This window comes from Rhamphochromis longiceps, linkage group LG14, assembly GCF_057381845.1.
Source record: "Rhamphochromis longiceps isolate RC_006_pf linkage group LG14, R_longiceps_female_GT1.1, whole genome shotgun sequence".
Classification (NCBI taxonomy): Eukaryota; Metazoa; Chordata; class Actinopteri; order Cichliformes; family Cichlidae; genus Rhamphochromis; species Rhamphochromis longiceps.
The window spans coordinates 15,816,087-15,842,140 of NC_140570.1; the positions used below are offsets into that span (position 1 = coordinate 15,816,087).

General features: G+C 41.0%; 2 protein-coding genes across 2 annotated transcripts in view; one reads left to right on the forward strand and one right to left on the reverse strand.

Moving 5' to 3' along the window:
- Positions 1 to 26,054, forward strand: part of veph1 (ventricular zone expressed PH domain-containing 1) — an 89,996-nt gene that overhangs the window by 5,841 nt on the left and 58,101 nt on the right. Inside the window, exons 2-5 of the mRNA XM_085380690.1 lie at positions 4,782 to 4,909; positions 6,857 to 7,411; positions 7,579 to 7,797; positions 10,917 to 11,091. Coding sequence (XP_085236816.1) covers positions 7,274 to 7,411; positions 7,579 to 7,797; positions 10,917 to 11,091 — 532 coding nt within the window. The 5' untranslated portion in view covers positions 4,782 to 4,909; positions 6,857 to 7,273. The remainder of the gene's footprint in view (positions 1 to 4,781; positions 4,910 to 6,856; positions 7,412 to 7,578; positions 7,798 to 10,916; positions 11,092 to 26,054) is intronic.
- Positions 15,588 to 24,304, reverse strand: ptx3a (pentraxin 3, long a). The gene is made up of 4 exons (XM_085380470.1): positions 23,941 to 24,304; positions 20,576 to 20,735; positions 19,759 to 20,183; positions 15,588 to 16,932 (listed from the first exon to the last, which is right to left on the reverse strand). Exons 1-4 carry the CDS (start codon positions 24,074 to 24,076, stop codon positions 16,280 to 16,282), a joined length of 1,374 nt encoding a protein of 457 aa, XP_085236596.1. The 5' UTR covers positions 24,077 to 24,304; the 3' UTR covers positions 15,588 to 16,279.

The window sequence follows — 26,054 nt, forward strand, 5'->3', positions numbered from 1 at the left end:
GTACATTTTGGTTATGCGAGTCCTCATTCTGTACCTTTGCACTGGAACTCATATCTGCATAAACAAATGATGACTGTGCACCTCCCGAGAAATGCATCTGTGTCGGGTCGACCCGGACCGCGACGACCTGAATGGCGTGGAAGGTTGTGGTGTAGGGTTCAAAAGAGTTTCCTGCTTGCTTCTTTATGTTGTAAATTAGGAGGTAGATTTTCCTTAGAAGTCTAAATCAAGCTTAAATTCAACGCATACCAATCAATAAAATACATTTCATTTGAATACATTTCATAGAAAAATAGTCTGTCTACACCTCTGAGGCTGTAGGCTCTGGGTTTTGCTGTATAAATAAAAATGTGTTCATTCAATGAGTTGGCCAAATTCGCCAGGATACGCTCTGAGTTACGAGGAGACCGTCAACAACCACCGTAAGCAGCAAACATTGACTTGTGCTTTGCAAATGAAGTAAACATGAACACGTACAACTCAATGTCGTTATTGAGATAGTTAAACTTTGGTTGACGAACCAAATCTTTCTTTCTTCCTCTTCATGAAGCTTCTGAATTCACGCTCAGCCTGATATGAATGCAGGGAATGCACAACGCAGGCTCTTTCTTCTATAGTCTCTTCTGTCTCCCCACAGCTCCTTTCTCAAGTTTTTTTGTGAGTGTGTGCGATGTCTTGCAGGCCGAGCAGGTGCACATTACACAGAAAGACAGGGCTGACTGAGCAGAGGGAGAGAGGAGGGAAAAGAGGGAGGGCTGGTCTGTCTTCATAGGCCATACAAAAGAGGCAGTGTTTTCTCTCCCCCTCGCAGTGTGCTGAATCAAGACAGTAGTGCCAGTGGTGGAGGCAAGGAAGAAGGAGAGGCCCATTGTCCTCACATAACCCCCTAACATTCGTATTGCCCTCCCCAAGCACGCACCCTCTGGTACCCCTCACCCAGCGGCACCCAGCTTGCCTTCAACATGTGGGTACCTGCTAGAGCGCTATTTCTTTGAATTTCCCTGGAATCATTTATCTTATCAGAACGGGTTTGGGGAAGACTGACAACACACCAACGACAAGACACTAGTTGTGTCTGTAAGCTTACAGACACAACTCACTGTGTGTTGTTAACTGTGGAACTGCAATTTGTGTTCTTCACATGTGCAGACGCATCTATTCCTGCACTGTAAACTTTTAGGGTGACGGTTAAGTGTGAGGTTAATAAATTTAAGGTAATGTAATGTCCTGTGAAAGAAATATGACTGTGTGTGTGTGTGTGTGTGTGTGTGTGTGTGTGTGTGTGTGTGTGTGTGTGTGTGTGAGTGTGTGTGTGTGTGTGTGTGTGTGTGTGTGTGTGTGTGTGTGTGTGTGTGTGTGTGTGTGTGTGTGCGTGCTCAAAGGCTGCATTCCTAAGCTTGTTAAGCCGTAGCTTGGTGATTAATAGTAACTAGCTGATTATTAAAGAACTGAAATTCCTGAGGCCCATTTTTTTTTCTCTGCTTGTACACACACACACACACACACACACACACACACGCACGCACGCACGCACGCACACACACACACACGCACACACACACACACGCACACCGCTACTCAGTTACTCTGTGACATAGTAAGAGTAGGAAAGGATACATTACATAACACAGCATTTCACTAGTAAGGAGAGACAGAAGCATACGTATGCTGTATGTAAAGGTGAATGCAAGTGTTGGAAACATAATCCATCTCCAGCTTTCTCTCAGTCTGGGACTCGGTCTGGTGGCTCCTCCATTCCTCATTCTTTCCTCCCCTTGGTGTTCTTTGGTCGTTTCCATCTCTTTCCCATGCCTCTTTTCTTTTTCAGTCTTAGTTATTATTGGGGAAAGTAAGCTGACTCTGTTTTAAAGCTGGACTTATCCACCATTCATTTGTAAAAACTTGAATCCAAGATTTTGGCTACCTCCGTGTTTGGTTTTCTGAAACCGGATAGGGATACCAGAAATTTAGCAGTCGGTACCAACACTAGTAGTATTACATGATTCTTGACTCCCACTTTGATGCCTAAATGATCATCCCATATACTGACACATCAATGGGGTGGCAGATTATTTATTTAAAATGTTAACTTTACATTTTGTTGACCACACACAGACTGAAATGTTAGGATGGTTGCCGAGCAGGATGCTAACGTTACAGTGTCATTATGTTGGCACTATTTTAGCTATTTTAGCCCATGGAACAAAATTGATTTCACACCGGTAGTGCCAGCTGTCTCAAACAAAACGTTAAAGTGCATTTCAGAATACCATAAGAAGGATAACATTGTGAATGTTGTTACTGTGAACAGAAAATTGAATTCTGGGTGCTGGTCTTATAGCCAACTTATTAAATTTGTAGTATTTTCTCTCTCTTACTCTAAATAAAACACAATAACATAATTTTTATATAGTTTGTGAGTCAGTTATCATCCCCCAATCACCCCACCAGTATTTCCATAGCTGACTCTGCCTTTCATATCGATGAGTTGGAGCAGAGCTAATGCTAGACTACAACACTTACAGCCGTATGCCGCCCCCTTGCCTGCTGTTGTGTTTCCACAATTATGATGCCAAATGGCACTGTAGAAATCATTTCTGGTAACATCCGTAAACCAGATGTAAAGATTGAAGATTTGACTGAGGAACCTGCATGCCCAAACCGTAGTGAGCGCTAGCTACGCATTAAAGTTTGTTTGATGAAACATCTTTCTCCACGTTGGACATTAGTTACAAAATAACTGCGATGTTGTATTAAATACAACATCAAGTTAGCAATGCAAACACAAAAACAGTTAAGAAATTGTTAACTGAGTTCATAATTTAAGTGATGAGTCATTTAATTTTCTCACTAAAACTGTGTTTTGTTTTTTTTATTCGCAAACTGAATAATCATCCCCTACTGGCCATTAAAAGGAATGCAGGAATGCTGTTCAGATGCACAGCTTACATTCACCTATTATATACAGTTTGTGCTAGATACACATGATATTGCAGTATAATTCAGTTTCTACAGCTCTGAATGATCATCATGTCTTTAAAACACAAAACATTTTAGTCCAAATGAAGCTACAATTTATTTATTATGACTGGTGTATTAGACCATAACCCACTGAGCAAAAACTTACCGAAAAGACCTCTAAGCAATGTTGACATTTGGTATGTCTTTGAACTGTAGGAGGAAACCTGAGTACTCACACAAGCCCAAGGAAAACATGCAAATCCACACAGAAAGCCTACAACCAACCAACCGGGGGGGTTTATACTCAAAACCTTCTTTCTCAGATGCCCTAATTTGTAGCCACATGTATACAAATAGCACAAGCACATTTGTTAAATATTAGTCTTTCCAATACGCTGCAAAGAGGACTCTTCAGCTTTCACTTTTTGAACAAATTTATATGTGAAGTGGCATATTTTTAAAGGCTTTGACTAGCTGACCAGATTTAGCCCAGAAAATGTCATCCATTGATGTCTGGTGCTTGGTGGGATTAGTTTTGAATGGCTGTACACACTCCCAGGAAAGTGTGTATGTCATACAGTACATCCTTATCAAAAAGTTAAGAAATACACAGTGTACAGGAGTATATGTTCGCAGTGTAAATAACAACACACTCATACTGTATTTTTGGGAACTCCTTGCACAGAGAGAGCTTGTGATTATTCACCTTCACAGCTGTGTGTTGGCCTGTCTTTGTGTGACAGATAAACCTCTTTGCTCTGTGTTTATGGCTGTTTTGGTGTTTCGGTCCCAAAGCCACAGCTCGGACCAGTAAGAATTCCCGATGTGGTATCCTGGCAATGGTTGGGTTTCCATGGCCGTCGCTGGCTTGGCAGGACAGATAACGGCCTCCCAAGTGGTCAGCTTTGTGCGTTCCTTTTGGTCTGGCTTGGGCTCGCTCCAGTGTGGCTTTCAGTGAAACGGTGCGAGGATGAGACGATGTCTGATTGTAGAGGGAAGCTGGTGCAGGAAGCAGAAAATGACACAGATACATATGTTTAGCTGCTCGTCCTCTCAAAGGAGGCAGAGTTCTGCTGTGAGCAAAGTCATCGTGATCACAGGCAGCAGACACGCCGGGTGGCTGCTTCAGAAAGAAGGCGTGCGCGAATACTTCAAACCGCCCAGAAAGCAGCGACAACGGCGAGAACAGCAGCGCGTTTACGTGTTTAAATTTCTGTATAGAAAATAAGGAGCGCTAAGCCAGTGATATGTCACACTTTTAGAAGCAGTCTCAGTGAGTGTGTATATGTGTGCGTGTGCATATGTAATCCTTTGCCCTTCCGGCGTCGCTCCGGTGTGAATGATTTAATGTTTAATTGAAGCTGACAAGAGTAACAGTAATGCAAGTAAATGGTTAACATGCTACTTTTCAGTTACCACAACTTTGAACTCCATTCATAACACCAGGACACTGTGTATTCTGTTCGACTCATTACCTTTATTTACTTTACCAATCATTATAATACATTATTTGTGCTATAGTGTAGAGTATAACAGTTAGAGTTGCACCAGATATGCAACATATTATTATCATGTTTTAACTTACTCATGCCGCTGAAAAGAGGGCAGAGATACAGTCTGCCAAAGCTCTCCTCTGCAGCACACATCCTGACTTTACTCGTCCTTTTAAACTGGATTTTGCTGGGGGTCAGCGGTGCTGGTGCTGCGTTGCTGCAGGACGATAAGCGTGCTGTGGATCACCCAGTTTTTACACAAAAAAAATGTTTTGTGTACACCGATCATAAACCTCTTGTTTTTTTTACTCCAAATACTCCATCCAGATTCGTGAGGTGGTCGCTCCTTGTGCAGGATTTTCAAGAAAGACAGAGAGAATGTGATGGCAGACGCGCTCTCTTGGTCTTTTGGAAGACGTCGGTGTTATGGCTGTTATTGCATTTCTTGCAGTTTAGTAAGTTATTTCTTTTTTTTAATTCTTTGTGTACCGGTGTGACGCCTCTAGCTTTGAGGATCTTTGAGTGTACCTGCGGGTCAACATCTGGCCATTTTAAAAGCCCTGGTTCCATCCTCGACCGGTAAACCTCTGTGAAAATGCGTGTTTCTTGTTTAGAGACCTTTGCAGCTCTTTGCAAACGATTAACCCACATGTTGTTTATGTCAGTGAAGCAGAGGGCGTGAACTGCATTTATCTTTTGCACAGTTTTCTTCTGCTTTGCTTATTTTAGGGTGTTAGGCTTACCACGTGCCTTTCATTCAGTTTTGTTTTCATTTATGTAAATACAATAGATAAAGATTAAAACTTTTATTTGCCATTTGTACATATGAGCTAGGTCTGAGTGCATAGCGCTTAGAGTCAGAGTCAAATAAATACACACACAGATAAACAAAGTGCATTTAGAGGTGAAGTCAGGTTTCTTTTTTAAACAGACAAAGATGAAGAAAAAAAATGTCAAGTAATTTCAAGTGTAGAACAATAGTTCCTTTATTGCACTTAAATGACTGTGGAAAAGATATATATTGAAAAATATTTGCCAATGAGAAATGTGTGCATATATATATATATTATGTGTATATATATATATATATATATATATTATGTGTATATATGTGTATATATATATATATATATATATTATGTGTGTGTGTGTATATATATATATATATATATATAGTGCATCCAAATGTGTATTAAACTGAATACATTGACTTTGTGTGTATTTTAGTTATTCCTTATTTCGGTTTTAGTCAGACTGTGATGGGAAAAAAGTGGAAGTGTGTGTGTTTGTGTTTGTTGTTCTGGCCTTGGTTCACCCTGGAGTAATTTGCTCTCAGATATTGGTATGCATTAATAAATAACGGGCTTTAACTGAGAACTTGTGGTTAGACTCTGATTTGGGCAGCGGGCCAGGGACTCCCTTTTAACTTTTGTGCTATGCTCCCTGCTATCATTTTCTAAATATGTGCGATATGATTAAATGCTGTCTGACTAAGATTTAGATGTAAGATTATTTATTTACTATAACTTAGCGATGCCAACACACAGGTCTCTGGAGTGGAGCACATGCTTTTACCTTCAGTCCCACATTCACATGCTGCCCCAGCAACTTTTCTCCAAATGAGAGGCATGTTGTAGAGTAGAAGTGCACTATATAAGAACCAGTCCATTTACCAGAGACAGGCAGAATGGTGAATTTCAGTCTGTAGTTTTCTACATCTCACACAGGTGAGCTTTCACACACAGTTGCATCTCTAGCACAGTGGCCATTTTGAGGTTCAAAGCTCTGTCACAGCTGTATGGACATTTTTACTGCACCGTTGTGTTGTTATGGGACTTGGGGCCATAAATACACAAGCTAGTTAAAGGACTACGCTCACTGCCCCCAACTGAACCCTCTACACTGGGAATCCTGCGCTTTAACTGTAATAAAATGGTTAGGAACAGGATTCAACTGGTTGGACTATTAGGTCCTTTTAAAAGAAAACACAATTAACCTGCAGCTAACTAATGCACATCTTATTTGTTTAATCGGTACGACAAACAGAATGTGAAATTCATCTGAACCTTTTTGTTTCCAGGATTTAGACTAAGCTAAAATAAGCAGTATTTTTAACAGATAAGAGTTGTATCAATCTTCATGTCTATGTCTTGCAATGAAATTTTGTTTCTTATGCACGACTACTCCTTTAATTGAGATGTTTTGGAGAGCAAAAATCACATGCAAAATTAAATATCCGATGCTCGACAGTATCTCTGACTTGCTCCGAATTAATTTTCCCAGCTTTTCAAATGATCTCTTCCTGGAAGACGATTTTGTGTGCAAAATGACGATCCCAGCATTTCCTTCTCTTTAGTTAATTTAATCTTTCACTCTCTCTTTTTTTGTCCTTTCTCCTTCAGGACTCAGCTGCAGAAGGACTGCCCTGTCTCCATGGTAACAGGCCTCAGGCAGACCCAGAAAAATGTTGGGCCAAACCCGTCAAACTTACCTGATTCTGGACTGCGCCGGAGAGGATTTTAACAAAAATTATAAAACTATCAACTCCTAATATGATGCATTCGATATTTCTTTCTGTATAAAAGTGTGTGCCTGAAAATCTTCATATATTTCAGCTTTATTGCATTTTAGAAAGACTTGCTTTCTCCCATCCCTGGCAGAAAAGAGTCTTCTATTTAAATATCTTTCTAAAACCAGGAGGTGAAGGAAAAGTTGCTATGGTATTCAAGACATTATGTCAGCGACTTGCTCAGTTAAGTGATCTTAAACTGTGCGGAGGCCGTCCCAGGCTCGTCTCAAGGTCCTAAACCAGGACAAGGATGCACCAGCTGTTTAGCCAAGTGCTCGGCCAGAGGGATCTGTCCAGAGCAGGTGATCTGTTCTCTCTGGAGGACGCAGACATTGAAGACTGTCTGTCTCAAGCTCTGGACCAGATTAAGGCAATCTCCTGCTCACCGGTAAGTTGATGTGTTTAGATCAGTGCAACCAACACACACAGTTGGTATTTATTCAAAAATTACAAAGCAGATGCCATTAATTATTTATGCCCTTATGCATAATTCATTGCTTTTGTCCTTACTTTATCATTGTATTCCTAATTTTGCATCCTGTTGCTGGCTGACAGGACTATTTGACCAATGACAATGACCAGGCAGTGGTGGAGATTTGCATAACACGCATCACCACAGCCATAAGGGAGACGGGCTCCATCGAGCGACACAGCACGGCTCTGGTGGGACTGTGGGAGTCCTGTCTGGAGCATAACCTCACCCCGCAAGGTGAAAACACAGAGGACACTCCGCATGCTAAGATAGCGTCTGACATCACCAGCTGTATCCTGCAGGTATACACACACGCTCGCATGCACACATCATTGTTTGTTTTACCTGAAGCACATAAAGGACACACATACTCAGAAACCTCTCAGGATATTATGTGTGCTTAGGGTATTTAGCTCCAAGATACTTTTAGTGCTCATGGGATGAAACTTAAAATTTACAGTACGGTGCAAAAGTCCCAAGCCATCCCTCTTTTTTAAAATTTTCTTTCTGAGGGGCCAGACTTTGTTGTCAGTGGTCTTGAGCGATAGTTTTTTAGTGTTTCTGAAAGTCTTTCAAAAGTTTTCTTTGGATTATACAACAACTGGACTGAAAATCAGTGGCAACAGGTCTGATTGAGGGATTAATCCAAATCTCAAATTTCTGATTCAAATCATTGTCAGTATGTGCGTATGAGCGTCTACAAGCATCAGCAAAACACCGTGGAGGCTCTGTCATGGTTTGCAGCTGCATTTCAGTCAGTGGTGTCAGAGATCTTGTCAAAATTGACGAACGCAGAAAAGTGCCGTCAGATTTTGATTCACCATTTAATACCATCAGGAAAACATCCTTAGAAGAGCTTTAAGTCTCCTTGAAGAAATCTGGAGAACTTTTCCTGAAGACTACTTAAAAAAATGACAAGAGAGCTGCCAAAGAGAGTTCAGGCTGTGTTGAATAATAAAGGTGGTCGCTGCAAATATTCACTCATCTTTAAAATTGCTCAAACTCTGTTTTTGGCTTGTATACTGGATTTCCATATATATTTGTACGAGTTTTAATAATTCATTGCACATATTTTCCATTTTCCTAACAAAACGTAAAAAAATGAGGAGTGGGCTCAGACTTTTGCAAAGTACTCAAACATTCCCTTTCATCTCAGCCACACACCTATAGCTTGTACAGAATGGAAAAAGGCCATTGGGAGCACTTGGCTATAACATATTTTACTGATGCATTGATATGCACTACATTAAACTTCATCAATAGCTGTTGTATTAAGGGTTTGGTAATAGTTTTCTTCTCTAAGAAGTAAAACTGTCAAGCTCATCAGAAAACGGACATAATCAAATTTGAGTAGAAAAATGTAAAGAAAACAGAAAAAAGCACTTCTTTCGTCTTCCTCTTTGTCATGTGACCTTTGACAGGTTATAGTTTTGGGGCTGGTTGCATGTTTTTTTTTAATGCACGTGAGCAATGCTATGCTAAAGCTCTTTAAAGCATTGGTGGTAAACACGAGGGTGTAAAGGCTTCGCGGGGAAAACAAGTGAAGGAAGGCAACGTTGGTGCACAAGCGGAAGAAAACCCTCACAAAATGGTACAAGCAGAAGAGTTAAAATAAAAATTAATAATACATGATCTCCAGCAGGGAAGTTTCCCTTTAAGAGCAAATATACTTTATGTAATCACTGCTGGGGGGGGAGGCATGAAAATGTACATTTAAAACTCACTTACCTTCCCCATTTTCAGACCTCCAGTGCTGAAAGGTATAAAAGCAGAGTGACTCCCCTCCACCTTCTTTCTCTCCCTCCCACTTTTTTCTTGGGAAAGGGAATGTGGTTAATACCACCATAATGAGACTGACTCCTCAGGAAAGACACACACACACACACACCCACACACACACAAAAGTGAGGTTAAAAGTTCTGACAGCTCTGACGGCGCCTTCTGGCTCCGATGTCCGAGCTCCTGCACTTATCAGGACAGCCATTCCTTTTCTCTTTTTCTTTATCTCTAAAAATCTGTTTCTCTTCATGTCATTTTTCCACATCTCTTTCCTTCCTCTCTTGCCCTCCATCCACCTTTATCTCTGACCCCTTCCGTTCTCTCTTTCCCTCCCTGTCATTTTGAATTATAGACACTTGTCTTATTTTCCCACAGAAACTCCCTCAGAGAAAAGGAGAGACGATTCATGTCATATGAGCTCTTTGACGTGCGTTGTCATTGAAGTGTAGTACAAGATGACAGGAAAGATTAATAAATCAATACATTAATTCATGTGCCAAAAGAAGAACACTACTGGCATCTCATGCCTGCTGCCTGTAGCTGTCAAACATGACAGGCTTCACACTGAGTGTTCAGATCGTCCCTCTTTAGACAGACTAAAAACAGTTTGTGCTCTAAAACGTCTCAGCTCCAGTGCCAACACTGCATTTCATGGTGATTCTTCTATATTTTGGTGCCTGATAATAAAGGAAGTGAAGGTGTTTACACAGTTTATATTAGTGGGTAAAATAGTTTTTGCAGTGCCTGCACTGCCATCATGTGGAAAACCAGAGGCATGACAGCGAGAGACTACACTCCCCAAATCATTGATTGAGCAGTTTTTGATGATAGACATAAAAGATAAATCTTGAAAATAGATATATATAGTAAAGACTTAGAGGCCTTAGGTGTGTGAATAGAAACAAATGTGAAGCAGATGTTTTAGATGTGGGTTCACAAGTGTTAAATAAATATATGTGAGCGGCAGTGAACACGACGTTCGTATCAAACTGTCCTCTGGAGGGTGCTGGCGCATTTTGAATCCCGATCCCGCGGTCCGTGAGCGTTCAGAGCACAAACTTGTGCATATGTCTTTCAATACAATGCAGTCTCTCCCCCTGTTCTTCATTCTTATAGCCCGTTTTAATCTCTGTGGCACTTATCACATGGGTTGAGGAAAGTACTGCTGGCGCTCTTTGTTTCAAGTTACTAAATATATTTGATGCGTGGCTTGCTGTTAATGAGGATCTTTAGGCTGTACTGTCTGTTCTAATGAGCGTTAACACCATGCACATGTTGTTCAGAAAGATCAGAAACAGCAAAGGACAGGCATCTGATCTTGTTACTCTCCTTTATAGATAATGAGAAGTAAAGGTCAGGACTGTAAAATTAAGCCTGCTTTGCTGCCCTTTCCTTTTAAGAAGTGAGCTTAATTCAAGTCAGACTGATTTCTCTGTGAATGCGCTCGCTCTGTGTCCCCTTGTTCAAAGTTACAGTGATTGCCAATCATGCTCACTTTACAAAAACAAAAGCATTTTATCTGTGGACGTGTGCTGCTTTGACCAGTCGCTGGCATGTCTCTTAAAATGTTAGAAAACAAATATTTACTGTGAGAATGTCGTCTTGAACAGAGTGTCTCCTCTCCTATAACATGTCTCTGCAGAACTACAGTTGTCCTTCGGTCATGGTGCTAGCTGTCCCGGTGGCCGTGCGGTTCCTGCAGAGGGGCAACAGGGAGTTGAGCAGGAACATGTCCAGTTACCTCTCTCTGGCCGCTATAGCCAAGGCCGATCTGCTGGCTGAACACACAGAGGCCATAACAATCAGCGTGCTGGGAGGTAGGATACACGTACAAATGCTCGCACACAAGAAAGGAAACTGGTTACCTTAATTTTGTAGAGAAACTACAACGAGTACGTGTGTGGGTGGTTTGAGACTGTAAGAGCTTTGGAGAAGAACTGAAATTGTAATGGATTTTCTAACAGGGGTGTTACAGGACTTAATGTCTTTTAATGTAGTTGTTGTCTTGGCTTGTAGGAACAGCACGTTTGTACCACGAGGGATCCTAGTAGATCTGAAACAATAGGATCAGCTGTTTTTACTGGAGTGGAAAATGGAATTATTATTGTAATCTGCAGTTGTAGCTAACCAATGTGGTCATACAATGCATGTCACATACGTCATTGTGTCCCTCGTGGAGCTTTGATGTATAAGAATTAGTTTGGAGGAAGGAGAACTGCTACCTTTTTTGTTTGCACAGTGTTTCTTGCCGTAGCCCCTGTGGATGCTACAGAAAGTCTTTGTAAATGCTTCTACTTTCTCTCTTTTTTGATCAAGACATCTAATGCAGGGTGGTTGTTTTTGCCTATTAATCGCTTTCATGTCATTCTTTTTAAATATCTCTCCTGAAGGCCCGATAATACCTACATGCTCTGGAGGCAGAACTAATGTGAGGGAAGGGAGGACTGGGGAGGAGTATAAGGTGACATTGTCCTCAGGCACTGATCTCATTACTGTTTTCTTCAACTTCCCTACTTAACAGCTCAGGTCAGAGAGGGTAACTGAGCTGACCTCCAGTCAGTGGTTACAGAAGGCTACGCCCACTATGTTTTTTTGAAGCCATTTTAACCCCTTTTTAACATACATGTTGCTCATTAGTGAGGTCCCTAAAGGTCCAGGGTCCATAGTCAGCCCTGCTTAATGGAGATCTGTTTACCCTGAGGCACACATGCTCCCTCACACGCACACATGATCATAGGATAATACAGGGAGGGCCTGAGTATATGTATTTGGATGTGCTGTTATGTTTTTTTATGTGAATCAGTCAGTGCCTCTGGGAACATGTTGAACCTATAACCTCATGTGCAGACACACACACTAATTACCTCACACTGTACCACAGTGGGATGCCCACCAAAGTGGTGCTCGATGCTCCCACTGTTCTGCCAGCAGCTCGGCACATGAAACAGATTATCTCCTCACTGTCTGGTTTTCCAGGTGAGTTTTTGCCAGACTTGGGCTTTGATTATAGATGCAAGACAATTAGCACCCATAGTCCATAAATGTGTTACTGGTTTCTTAACAAAAAGAGAAAAAAAGGGATGTCTTTTTATTTTCATTTGGATACATGAAATACGAGGGGGAAGAAAAGAGAAGCTGCCAAAAAGACTTAAGGTTGAAGTAACTGCTGCTAAATGATGACTAAATAAACAACTTTTCCCTACAAAATGCTTTCACCACATTCAATCAGCCAAAGCACAAAGGAATGGAATAAAAGCAACAACTTGCAAATACAGACGTGCACTGTTACGCAATTGAAAATAGTGAAAAATACAAGGATTCATGCTACAAACAATATGCTCAATGTGCTATTACACTAAAGTGTGGTTTACTCACATTTGGATTTTTCTACATATCATCCCAGGATTCTGGCTGTTTGAGTCGTTGGCCCTCGCAGAGTTTTACATCACAGTCAGACTTATGAATCTGATAAATTAGGGAAGGTAATAATAATACCTCAGTGTCACTGTAATGCTTTTTCACTTCAACATTTGCACTCTGTAGTCTCCGCACGTATCGAGTTCCTGATTGCCGGCTCCTCCAGAGATGCATGTATGTAACGGCTGTTTTAAAAATATAGCTCTAACATTTCTTTCCACTAGATACACGACACCCTCAAAGTCAGCACCTTTTACTAGACTACTGGACATGAAAGTGCACACGAATACCTAGCCTTCTTGTGGGCTCAGAAAGAAGCAGAGAAAAGGGAAATAAAAGAGACAGAAAACGCGATAGTTTGAAAGTTCTGTACACTTAAGTAGTCCGGTGGCTGTAATCCAGCTCGACAGGGATCGACCGACTGATATTGAATCTGGAATGAGAAACCAGATGAAAGTGAGCAAGTCCTGCTCGAAGGCTTTTTAAAAAATTTGTAGCAAGTTCACATTTATCTTTCATTCTGCACTTTTTAATGTAACCATGACGGTTTCCAAGTTTGAGCACCTTCTAAATGTGCTGTACTGTAACCATTTAAACCTCATGGTGACGTCTTTAACAAGCCAGAAGCCTGCGAACCTTTGTTCTGAAACCTAACATGCGTGTGCGTCTGTTGCCACATGCGATATTTTCTTCTTCTCCTTCGTCTTGTCCTTGGTGGTGCGTGTTGAGTTTCGGTCTTATAGGAGAATAGTGAGTTCCGTGCTTAATAAGCATGTGTGTGTGATTCCTAGTTACAGGAAACCAACAGCAGGATACTGGGTGAAGGTTTTATAGCTACAGCAGTCTCACACGCACTCACCGTTTGGCCCCACAGGGGTTTAGAGCCAAGGGTTCTTTCAATCTCTGAGTAAAACCTTAAGTTAGCAGAGAGGCTTGGAATCTGTCGTCTATCTATCAAAGCTGCGTGTCCGTTTTGGCTCTTCCTTGGACTGTAAGGTTAATACATGGCAGGGCGAGAAAAGTGAGTGAAGACTCGGTGAAATGTATGTGAGTGAATGTGGAAGGTGATTCCGTAACAGGTCACAGTTACATGGAGGTTGTAGCTGCGGGAAGAAACTGGGTCCAAGCAGGATGTGCAGCAGTAAACTGTAAGCATATGTGAGCTGCAGAAAGTCTGCAGGCAATTTCCCCACAGTCGCAGACATCACTGAATCAATTTTAATCAGCAAGAGATTAAATACAGTATAATTTGCAAAAGTGTGGTTGTGACATCGAGTGCTGTGCAAAGGTTTTGGGCCGCTCCTTATTTCTTTATGTTTTGCTTCCAAGGAGGCAGATTGTCTTGTAATTTTTTAAGTGATCTTGAGCGATACTTCTCCGGGCTTTGTGAAGCCTTTTAAAATTTTAATTGTTGTTTTTTCCTTGTACCTCACACTTTTCAGAGGAATATTTTTCAAGCCGCTTCACACTGACCTAAAAAGCATAAAAAGACACCTAACTCAAGGGATGAACCAGTGTGTGTACCTTACACTATAAAATGCCTTGATGCAACTTTTGTTGTGATTTTGCACCAGATAAGTTAAAAAAAAAACGGCTTTGAGTTTCATTCAAACAACATAGCAAAGAACCAAATTTAAACAGTATCCTCAATAACTTTGTTACAAAAACATTTAATTTGTTCCCATTTCTTTAGCTGAAAATGTGAACAATGCCAACAGTGACCAGATTTAAAGAGATTCCCAAACAGCTGTTAACTTTGGCACATCTCAGCACGTTGTGCAGTGTGTACATAAAAGTTTGAGGAAACTGAAGAAGTGGAACACTAAAGGGGAAGTGGCAGATCTAAGAAAAACTATCTATAGCAGGTGAACAGTATCTGAAATCCATGTACTTACAGAAATAGAAATAAATCCAGCAAAGTCCTGACACAGACCCTCAGAGGTGGATCTGCCCTTCAGCTGATTGTCTACTGTTCGCTGAAGCCTCATCAGACATCATCTCAGTGGAAGGACGGCTGTCAAGAAGTAGTTCTTACGGAAGGGAAACAGGAAGGAAATGCTGAAATATGCCACATTACTCAAGAACTGGACTGAAAATCACTCAACAGTTCTGTTCCAGATTTAAAATTTCTGATTCAAGTCATTGTCAGTATGTAAAGAGGAGTTCAGGAGATAAATACAACAGTTAGTGTCTACAGCCATCTGTAAAACACGGTGGAGGGTTTGTCGTGGTACGGAGTGGTGTTGGAAATCTTGTCAAAATTGAATATTTTAAATTTTGAAAAAATACATAAACACTCCTAATTTGGACAGTGGATACTTTTTTATTCATACCTCACTTATTTAATCTAGTCCTGTTATGAAAAATATATTTATGTACAAAATACATTCAGTTTTACATTTTCACAATAATAAAAACAATTTACAGTATAATACAAGACAAGTTAGTTCATAAAAGACTGTGTAAACATTATCCTCACTTTCTTTTATCAAACCTCACATGGCAAATTCAACAGTTTTACTCTTCTTACTTTATGCAGGATCAAAAGAAAACTTTACCTTCTACTTAAATGACAACTATGCACTGACAAAGAAACCGAAAGCAAAACAGGAGTTACGTAACTCGTATGAATGTAAACACTGAGTACAAATTTAGAAATATATTGTTTGGAAATTCTTTCAAAGCTTTCAAAGAAAAGTTCATGGCAATAAAAAAAATGGTAAGCTAGTTAAAAAAGCACATTTGTAGTTAACAGTCAGTCATGCTTAAAATGATAACAAGTACAGCAGTTTTCAGTCACAGGTAACAGTATGATGCCTGTGCTTTTGGTTGTAATGGGGTTGGATTACATGGCTAATTGTACCCACAAAACTTAAAAGGTATAAAAGCAAATGTCTTTTCTGTTACATTAATAGTTAAAATGCTAAAAAAAAAAGAAAAAAAAAGGAGAACATTTTCCTCTGTTTGGGTTTCTATTTTTTTTTTTTTTGCATGTTTTGATGAACTGCACTCGCCATCTCAACAGAAAGATGAAAAATGCTTTGGTACTCTAAAAAACACATGTTGTGCAATACAAGATAATCACTTGTAATAGTCAGAGACCCCTCTTTTACTTGTGCTGCGTGGCTGTCTGGTGATTACTCTGTTTACTGGCTCAGAACCCGTTTACTTTCACAATAGACTCTTTGTCTTTCTTGCACTCTAATTGAGTCTTTGGTAAAAACTGCTTGCAGCACGTTCTCGGCGAAACTACACGTTTTCTAAGACGACTGTGCATCAGTGTGTTTTTTGTGTGTGTGTATTACTGTCTCAGTTCAAAAGGCTTGGTGAAAAAAAGTAAACTTAAGTCTCTCACAGCATTGATTTTGTCTTATTTGAACATGCCCAAAGTTCAAAACTGCAGTATTAGCAGTTACAGTAATAAAAAGTGAGATGAGGAGGAAAATTGTGGTCTCTGCTACAATGAAACAATGAAAATGTTTAATTATAGGAAGAAAGATGATAAAAGCAGCTGTAAGTCTTTTCACTTTGAGCATTTAACTCTTACAATGTTGTGGAAATGATGATCATAGTGAAGAGTATGCACTATTAGATGAACTGAGCGCCTCCGTGCGGCACCATCTCCGTTACACCCCACGCCACTATGTTCCCGCTCTGCTCACAGCCATGGCCTTCCCGCAAAGACAGCTGGGAAATCTTGTCCTCTGACAGTACTTTGTCCCACATGTTCACCCCCGTCATCTTCCCCGCAAATGCCAACTTAGAATCGAATCCCGCCTCAAACCCTGCCACGCTGCTCCCGCTGCTTAAGGACGGAGGACAGCAGCCGTTCCTTTCCTGACCCAGCTGGAGGGAGCCGCCGTCGGGTAAGACGTGTCCTTCGGCCACTCCGGGAGTGGACGCTACCTTCACGCCATCCGCCCATAGGGAGGCCAGGCCCTGCTCTGAGGACCAAGCCCCACACAAGTGGGTCCACCGCCCTGGGTTCACCACTCCCCGTGCCTCCACCAGGTGAGCTTCTCCTCCGATGGTGAAGAGGGCAGCATTCCGCTTGAGCAGCAGCTGGATCTCATATGGATTGCGGCGGTTTCCATAGGTGAACAGCACGGTTTTGTTGGCGATGCTGGTTGGTTTGAACCACATGCAGACAGTGAAGGAGGACAGGGAGACGGGGACATCTGGTATGATAGAGGTGTAGATTCGACTGGAACGCATTGGGAAGAGGAGGGCCATCTCACAACCTAGCCAACAGGAAGATAAGAGGATCAGGGCTGAAGTTATGCCATATATAGTACTCAAGCACTCATCCAGCAATAATAAATCCTCCTGTTTGCACAGAAATAGTATAATTTTAAATTTTGTAAGAAAGGATGCCTGTAATTTGTGGTAAAATCTACAAATTACAATAAATTCTAGATATTTTACCCCCGGCTGCAGTGGTAATAGTGGTTCAGTTTAGAGAATTTAATATGATCATTACAAAGTTTTCTTTTTCATTTAACTGTGACGGCCCAAAATTGAACGTCAATTTGTTGTTACTCATGAAAAAAAGATTTTGTTGGGCATAACCTATGATGACAATGAAAAGACAATGGTAGCTCAGCAAGCGGCATTACATTTTTATTGTTTGTCTGTCTTTTGGCAGGATTACACGCAGAATTTGAAGCCAAATTTGACTGAACTTGGCAGAGAAGCGAGGAAACCGCTACAATTTGGTGCCGATCTGGATCGGTTTAAATTCCCAGAGGCCGTTGCGAGGGTGCGTTCCACAAAATTACCCAACAAAAGCAGGTTGAAAGTGTTTGCAGGAGAACATGTTTGAAGGAGCAGAAACGGAGCAAAAGAGGGGAAAGAACATGAAATGAAGCACAACAAACAGATGACCCTCAGGGCTCTGTCCATGTGTGATTTGGTATGATGGGGAAAAAAGGAGAATAATGGCCTGAAATTTACCCTTGCAGAGTTCCACTTTACATCATAAGACTTGATCTCCTACACAGACTAATGGAGTCCTAAAGAGATAAATCTACAATAAAAATAAATTGAAATCTAAAGCTAGATTAATTAAGTCAGATTACTATCTTGTGGTTACTGGGCCCCTGTGGTTTTACTGGGGCTGCCTCTACTGTTGTTGTACCACGGTATATGAAGTGAAGGCTGAAATAGGTGGCAGCGTGAGCGTGATTGAATGTGACACAGTCAGAGTTCAGTTACTGGTCAGGTGATGAGATCATGAATCACTGGCAGTTTTTTCCTGTCCCACCACCTCACGCACAGACACACACCTCTCTGGGTCATCTGGTTCGTGGATTTTTTATACTTTGTGTCGTCGCCTTTTCCCCTTATTCCTCTCTGTTTTTACTCATTCAAACACACACTGTCTCAAAGTCACTCTCTCACTGTTTGACACTGTAATGTCAAACCAACTTTTGTTGGTTAGTTTTTTGGCATGTGAAATAGAGAAAAATGTGTGTGGCATATGTGTATACCACCTTTGACTGAAGCCTTTTAGGCAATTTGGTCTGCGTTACATAATGGAGTGTAACTGCACATTGTCAGCATTGTCAGCTCTGAATTATTGGAGCTGGTGTGAGGTGGGGGTGTAGCAGGGTGGCTAGATCCAGTCTAGCATCCGAGTGTTTTTTAGAAATAGCCATTTATAGTTATTTCGCTTATATGAAATCATAAAATTAACCGTTTATGATTTTCTGATTTTCATCGCTTTGAAACTAAATCATCACTGTTTATGTGCAATAATGATTTAACTGGCTTACAGACTTAGTGTCTCTGTATCGCCTGTCCAACTTGTAGAAAATTAAGATTGGGTTTTCTAATTTGGTCCTGATAAATCCAGATAAGTCTCTGAGTTGGGGAATAAGTAACTAAATACACACTGTTTAAAAATACTCCCAACAATCAGCTGTGAACAACAAAGAAAACATCCTGGTAAAGTTTTGTCTAACAATCTGGTAAGTCCCATTAATAACCCCTAATATACAAGTCAGTGTTTGCTCTGCCTGCTGCTTAAGCATATAAACTCTTAGTTGTGTTTATGGATCATTTCCTGTTGTTTGCATAATGTTCCCGGTATATCCTGTGTGCATAAAATAATCCTGTTTAAGCTCACAGTTATTCCATAAAGGAAGAGCTCACAGGTGTTTGATCAGGATGAGCTTGATACTCTGCAGCCCTGATTGTGTGCGAGAGGAAATGTGTTCTGAACTGTGCACATTTTGCACATTACACAGCGTAACATCTCTCATTTTCCATTCTTTGTCATGCATTTTTAAGTATTGAGTTTTAACTCAAGATTTTTCTCTCTCTCTCCAGCCCTCTTTCTTTCACTCGCTTTTTTTCTCCCTCCAGTTAGCAGACACGCTCCCTACTTAAAACCGGAGATCTCGTTTCAGGTTCCTGCCACTCAGAATATAATAGTGAAAAATCCATTCTGTGTTTGTGTGCGCTCATGATGGTTTCCATCTGGTCCTACTTTCCCAGGGTTCTTTTGGTGTGGTTTTTGCGGCAACTGGCTAATGATTACACCTCCCTCTGTTCACTGTTTAGGCCAGATTTATAATTTTGTGTATAAGTGCACGCATAAGATGAAGAGTATAATTTAGCCCTTTTGTGGCTTTCATTTGATTTATTCTAGGAAATAAAGTTGTTGTACTGATATCAGTGATGCTCTGCTGCAAGTTTCCTCAGTTAAATTTGCTGAGCCTAATCTTATATTTATTAGTCAGTGTTAATTTCAGGGAACCCAGTTAACTCTGCTAACAATTTACAATAAGGGTTCATTACCCATGAGGAGTTTTGTCCAAAGCTTTTCTTTGTTATCATCTTTTCATGTTTTTACTTGAGTCTAATCCTACTTGTAAATTTCTACAAATACTTGTAAGTATCTGCCGGTGCAAACAGCTTTAGCTGAATCTCTTATTTCCAGAATGAATTAATACAGAAAAAAATTAAGCAGGGTGTTGTTTCAGAGCTATGAACACAAATAGAAATAACAGGAAATCACAGTTTAAGACAAATAGGGATGGTTGATAGTAAGGTCAGTGTTATACCTGCAGGCAAGAATCTTTGCCTCGAAGATCTCAGGGCTTCCTCCATCTCCACCTTCACTTCTTGCAGTGCAGCCAGCACCATTTCTAAAGTGGCCTTTGTTGTTGTGACTTCTTGCTCATGGTGCCCCTGCTCTCCACCCCTCAGAGGATGAAATCCTGCCTTGGTATTCATCCCTCCTGGGCTGCTAAAGCAGCTGGTCTCCAGCTTGGAAAGTCTGGATGCTTGTGTTTGTGCTGCAGAGAGGAGCTCTTGTAGCATTGTCTCCAGCTGGTTGGAATTCCCCGCAGCAGCCGCAGGAGAATCCCGATGTCTGAGTTTGAGGAGCTCCAGAGTCTCTCTGAGACGGCTGTTCAGCTGCATTTCCATCCTTCTTCCTGCATTCTCCACCGCCGCCCCACAGGACCCACCATACTGAGCTACAAACCTGACAATATAGAACCAAGAATCAATATGAGTGATTTGAACCCTTTCAGCTGAAGAGGTTTAAACATGTGCAGACAAGGAATTTGCTATAGTTGCTGAGAAATCTGCTAAATTAATTTGAAGCAGATCAGTTCAGGATTTTGTTCTGAAGCAGAGCTACATTAATGAGGCGATGGGCATTTCATCACTTTGCTTTTTTAAGCAAAGTGATGAAATGATTAAATCTGATTACACTTTTATACAGGCCGTTTACCATTTTATTTTTGGTCCTGTCTAGGTTGCTGAGACCTTGAATTGTCTTTGGCTTAATCACAAACACTCATTTCTCTGCTGCTCATCTTCAACCATAATGACCTGATGCTGATTGCATGACTTCTCAGTCTTACAACCGACCTTAACATTTCACTGCGCAGTGACCCCATCTCCACCTTGATGATATCATCGGCATACTGAAGCAGCATGTTCTCCCTCATTTGACTGTTCTCCAACATGGAGAACATCTTGTCCCATTTGGTCAGTTCTGAAGAACGGCAGGGGGCTGAAGTTGGTGTGGCTGCAAAGAGAGAAGGTAAAAAGAAGAAAAAGAGAAAAGTTTAAACATCCAACAGACGATGAACTCATTCAGGTTTCTACAGCTTCTAGAGCTAGCCACACCCCTATCTCCTGCACCTCCCCAGAGATCCAGATGGACTTTTCCTGCAAAAAGAATCTAAGAGTTACTCCTCAGGAACTCTACTGAAATCATATCAAGATTCATTAACTTTGTCATTGAACAGGTCCAGAGAAATTGCACGTCTTGTTCTTAAATTGTGCATTTATACTTAATGTATATGTAAGGCCACTAAGACAGGAAAAAAAATAAGAATACGGAATTCAGTTACTCCATTATCAGTTATGTATCAATATAGGAAAAGTGCTGAATATATGAAAAAAGATCACCAACGTATCAGACTTTTATTTAGAAAAAGTGTTTGTTTAGCTGAAAAAAATTGAGCTTTTACTTTCTGCAGTTATTTGCCAGATGGAGTTGCGGCTGTAGCTTGAAAGTGTGCATGCAGGATATGTTTAAATTCATTTCCAATTTTCTTCCAGCTTTAACAGAAACTTTAAGGTCAACTTCAATCTTAAGAAGGAAATGGATTTAATTCTGCTTGAATAGCTGACTGCCACAAAGGCATTAGTGGGCATAGTTGGAGGAAGATGGTAAAAGCGCAGAAGAGGATGTTAAGTTGTTGGGAGAAAGAGGGTGAGAATGAAATCTGACAAATAGCTCACAAAGCAGGAGCTTTTCCTGTGAGCTTATTGGGTTTTCTGCTGTGAATGAGGAGACAGATGGGCGGTGTGGGGGGTTGAAAAGGAAGGTCAAGACCTGCTGACAACATTGGGAGAGATAGCATGAGTATTCCGAAACATATGGAAAAGGGGGATAAAACAATCCAGGAGTAAGAATATGTAGGTCACTGTATCAGACACGCTGTTCTGGTTAACTGTTGAGCCTTTTCGACCTCTGTTTATACCTGCAGACATATTCCAGAGGGGTACTATTACAGACCTACACAGTTTGTTTTGGCTTCCTGTTCTCAGTGCTCAAAGTCAATTAGACATAAGGGTCATGCACTTTGGACCCTGGGGCTTCTCAATCTAAGGGAGCTGAGCTTGGTTTTTGAGTGATTTTAGTAGAAGAGAGTGTAAGTGGGTGAAAATAATAACTTTTAGATGCATAGACCCTAGTTTTTAAAGATGTCAGTGGTTACTTCGATGATCTACTCTAAATGTATATTTAAAATTGTTTAAAGGTACGATGTGCAAAATCTCACCACTAGATGCCAGTAGATTGCAGATTGCATTTAGCTGAATTCAGTTTTCTTACCACTCCCGATTCAAGTGCAAAATCCTAGCTACGGTAGCCAGTGTAGGACAAACAACTCTAGCTGCTGTTCATCCATAGAGTGAAGGCTGTGAGTTTGCTGTTTACCTCAGCTGTCAATATGCTAGGTGTCCATGTCTATTTACTCTGGAGGAGGCTGTTAAAGTTTGTGAAAGGATTTCAATATGCGTCAGTAAGTAATTAAAGCTCACTTCTGTTTGATAACAGTGAGGTGTGTTGTTAAGGATATCCTGAACTTTTCTGTTGGTAAGCACTGCTGTTTTTGCCAGTGCTAGCCACTGTTAGCTGCTATTAGTCTCTGATAGCTGCTGTTAGCTGGCGTTAGTGAAAGCTTCTTTGAAGTGATTCAAACATTGTGGGACACTGGATACTTAGCGAATAAACTCTCATATGATGTGAGAATGTAATCGAGATGATTATCAATGGAAAATATGATTTATTTCTTTTCAGGACACTCAAGCTTCAAATTAGCGAGCATAATATTAGCTTAAAACTAGCCTCTTTTTTGTTTAGAAGGCTCATTGTCAGCTCTGTGGGTCACATGTCTAATCTGCTGACAATAAGTAACTTGACAATATTGAAAATAAATAAGAATTTTTATGTATGTTTTCATTTGTTAAAGCTCTAACTTGAGCTTGTGTGAACTTGAGTAAATTGAGTAAATTTTTAAAATGAAATAATCTCCAAATTACTGCACATTTAAGCAGTATTCAACAGGAAATAAGCACTGAATAGCTTCTATATTGAGTGGCAGTACTCAGCAGTATGCTCCTTTTACAACTAGTCAGTGTCTGTGTGTTTGAGCAAAGCATAACTCAACAAATTGGTCCACTCGTCTGCTACATGTTATTTTTCTAGCCTGTCATTCATTTTGAAATTTGCCGTGTCATGACCCCTGTCATGTGGCCTCATTAATTCAAATTCCTCTCAGAGATTCGGAGATTTGAGCAGGTCAGAAGCAGTGATCTGTGTCTCCTTCGAGCTTTTTGACCTCTCACAGACCTGCACTCAAACTCACGTGATTTTCTCCTTCTTGCACCCTCTCTGGGGGGCCGAAACAACCCCCCACCTCTGCTGCTGTAAACTGTGTTTGTTTGTTTTACTATTCTCAGTCATTTGTTTCGCCCAGTATAATATTTACCTCTTTAATCATATCCCAGACTATTTTCTGCCTGTTAACCGCTAGTGCCACAATTACACCTCCTGCCAGGTTTTAAACAGCTAACAAATGCAAAATTCGAGCTGCGGAGGGCCAGTTGGACACTTAAAAAACACAAACACTCACTCTCACTTTCTCCCTTTCATTCATCGCTCTTTTCATCCCACACATACAGGTCTAAACGACAGCTGAGAGAGGAATTTCTTAAAGATATACCAAAGTGTTTCTGCTGTTGGTGACCGCTGATTGTGGCTGTAAACTCCTACAGAAACTCTGTCTCTGCCAGCTGCCTGCACACTATACAAACCACATACATGTTAATCTCTAATCTCTGCTCTTCTTTTCTTTTTCCTTCTTTATTTATTTAAAGACACCAACTTGTGGAGGATTTTCAGTTTTTTCTCAAGCTGTGAAAGATTTGCTTTTTTACCCTCTTCTTCATCAGACCTTCTTTCACCCTCCTCCTCGATTATCATATCGATCCGATTCTACAGTTTCTTCCCATTTTTTTTGTTGCTGATGCACAATACATCAAAAGACAAAAGTGTTGTGGAAACTAGTGTCCCAGTCTTACTCATCCATACATGAATCTAAAAAAAGAAACTCAATTTCATGCTTTTGACAATTAATACGGTCGATACATCCGAGAGCCTTGATTTGATAAAGGTGCAGGCCCAGCACTCACACATGCACACACATTTCCACACTTACGTGCTGGCGTCTCTTCCTCTGCGATTTCATTGTAGTAGGAGGGACCGTAGTTGAACTCGATAGCATCCTCGTAGTCCGAAGGCAGACACAAACACATCGACAGCAGGCTCGCTGCCCGAAGGAACCTCAGAAACATGCTGCTGCTGCTTCTTCCTGAATGTGTGTGAGAGAGAAAATGTCTGTTTGCCTGTGAAAGTCAATAAATGTGTGTGCTGTTTTCCTATCTGCTTTTTCCTCTAAGTGTGTGTGTGTTGTATGGGGCAATTAGAGTCAGATAAGCTGCGTGTGTCTGCTTTCTCTGCCTGTCCTGCTGCTTTCTGTCTGTCTCACGTTCTTCATGAGCTGCATGGTCCTTTGCTCTTTTTTAAGCCCCACAGTCCCATACTGTATGTTGCCCCTCCTCCCTCCCTGACTCTCCACCTCTTCTCTCATTCTGTCTTGTAAATGCTGAGAAATCCTTTGGCAGGAAGCCCACTGCTATGGAGATAGAGAGAAAGGTGCTGCTTGGGCACACATGTACTCATTTCTATTTCTCTGAGAATGAGAACTTAGGGACATAAACTCTGACCTGCTGACCTTAACCCGTACTTAATCGTGGACGAGTCTCACAGTTGATCAGGCAGGTTTTAAACGAGTGAAACTTTTCAGTTTCATCAATGTGAGCGTTTCATTTGATGAGTGTCTAATCGCCATTAAAAAAAGCCAATTCAGTCTACTCCTTCATACTAACCTAAGTCTAAACCCAAGCTTTTAACTGTTTTGAATCTAATTGCTATTGTAAGTTTAAATTTAAAGCCCTGTGGCCCTTAATCAGGGTCATAATGCCGAAATAAACAATCAAACACATGGGGAAAATCCACCGAGCGAGTGAAGAGACGTCTGAAAGTTTCTCTAAATCTCCGTACTTGTGAAAAGATTTGGCTTTCGTAAGTACAAAAGGGAGTCTGAAAGCACTGCAGTGAGACGATGAGTAATGCGTCGCTGGAGGTTGTGTGTGTGTCATAATGAGATATAACGGGAGCTTCTGTGACTAAGGGAGAGGGAAGGAGAGGGGTTGAGGAGGAAGCAGGGAACACAGAGCTTTCTGATATTTGCCCCATGCAGGGATGCTGTGAGTGGGTGTGAGTGGGTGAAGTTTAAATGGAACCCAGACAGGAGAAGTTTCTAAATGGGTTTATTGTTCTCCAGCTTCTCTCCATTTATTTATTTATTTGTGAGCCTCGCTGCTTCTGTGCGCCTGTACTTGTGTTTATATACTGTCTGTGCATCCGTGTGATAGAAGATACTCATGCTGGTGTGTGCATGCATGTGTGTGTGTGTTTGTGCTTGCTTGTGTATTTTTAAGAGGATGGAAACAATGACTTCCTCACGGGATTATAGGATAATCTCACTCTCATCCTGGTCCCCTCCCTCCGACTTTCTGTCTGCCCGTTCCTCTCTTCCATTGTGTTAGTTTGCTTTCCCTAAATTGCCCGCTGAAACGCACACTTGGCCACTTGTTATCAGGGTGGAACAGCCTCTTCGTGCACTGAAACGCAGAGAGAGGTGCGTGGGAAAGGATTAGTGAAAGCTGGCTCTCTTCATTAGTTCTGTATTTCCACTCGATGGCTGAAACTGTTGAGTCCATTATCGTGTTTTTTAAGCTTCCTCTAGAACACTTTGGATGTCGTCTTTCCCATATACTTGTCCATGATTTGCTAATTCATGCCACAGAAGGTGATCATGCAGTCCGAAAGACTGTTCGCTGGTGATCGTTCAGTTTTAAGTTCCACTCTTCTTTTTCATTTATGCTGAAGTGTGCTCAGCTTGAGTACAGTGTGATATCACTGTTTGTTGTACCTGTGAAACAGTTTCCCAACATTGTGTTCAATTGCTTTTTTAAAAATGGTGAAATGATTGTTTCTATAAAGACGATGTGAACACGATTGAAGGGTGTATTTGCTATAATTTTCGGTGAAAACTTGGAGTATAGAAAATGAGAGGACAGCGTGGGTCTCTTCTAACTCAAAACATGGAAAAGAGCAGAGAAAAGCTGGTTACAGTGTGGATTCTTATTGAAATCTGCAACTTACTCCAGCACTTCGAGGGTGGACACTGAGGCATTCCCAAGCCAG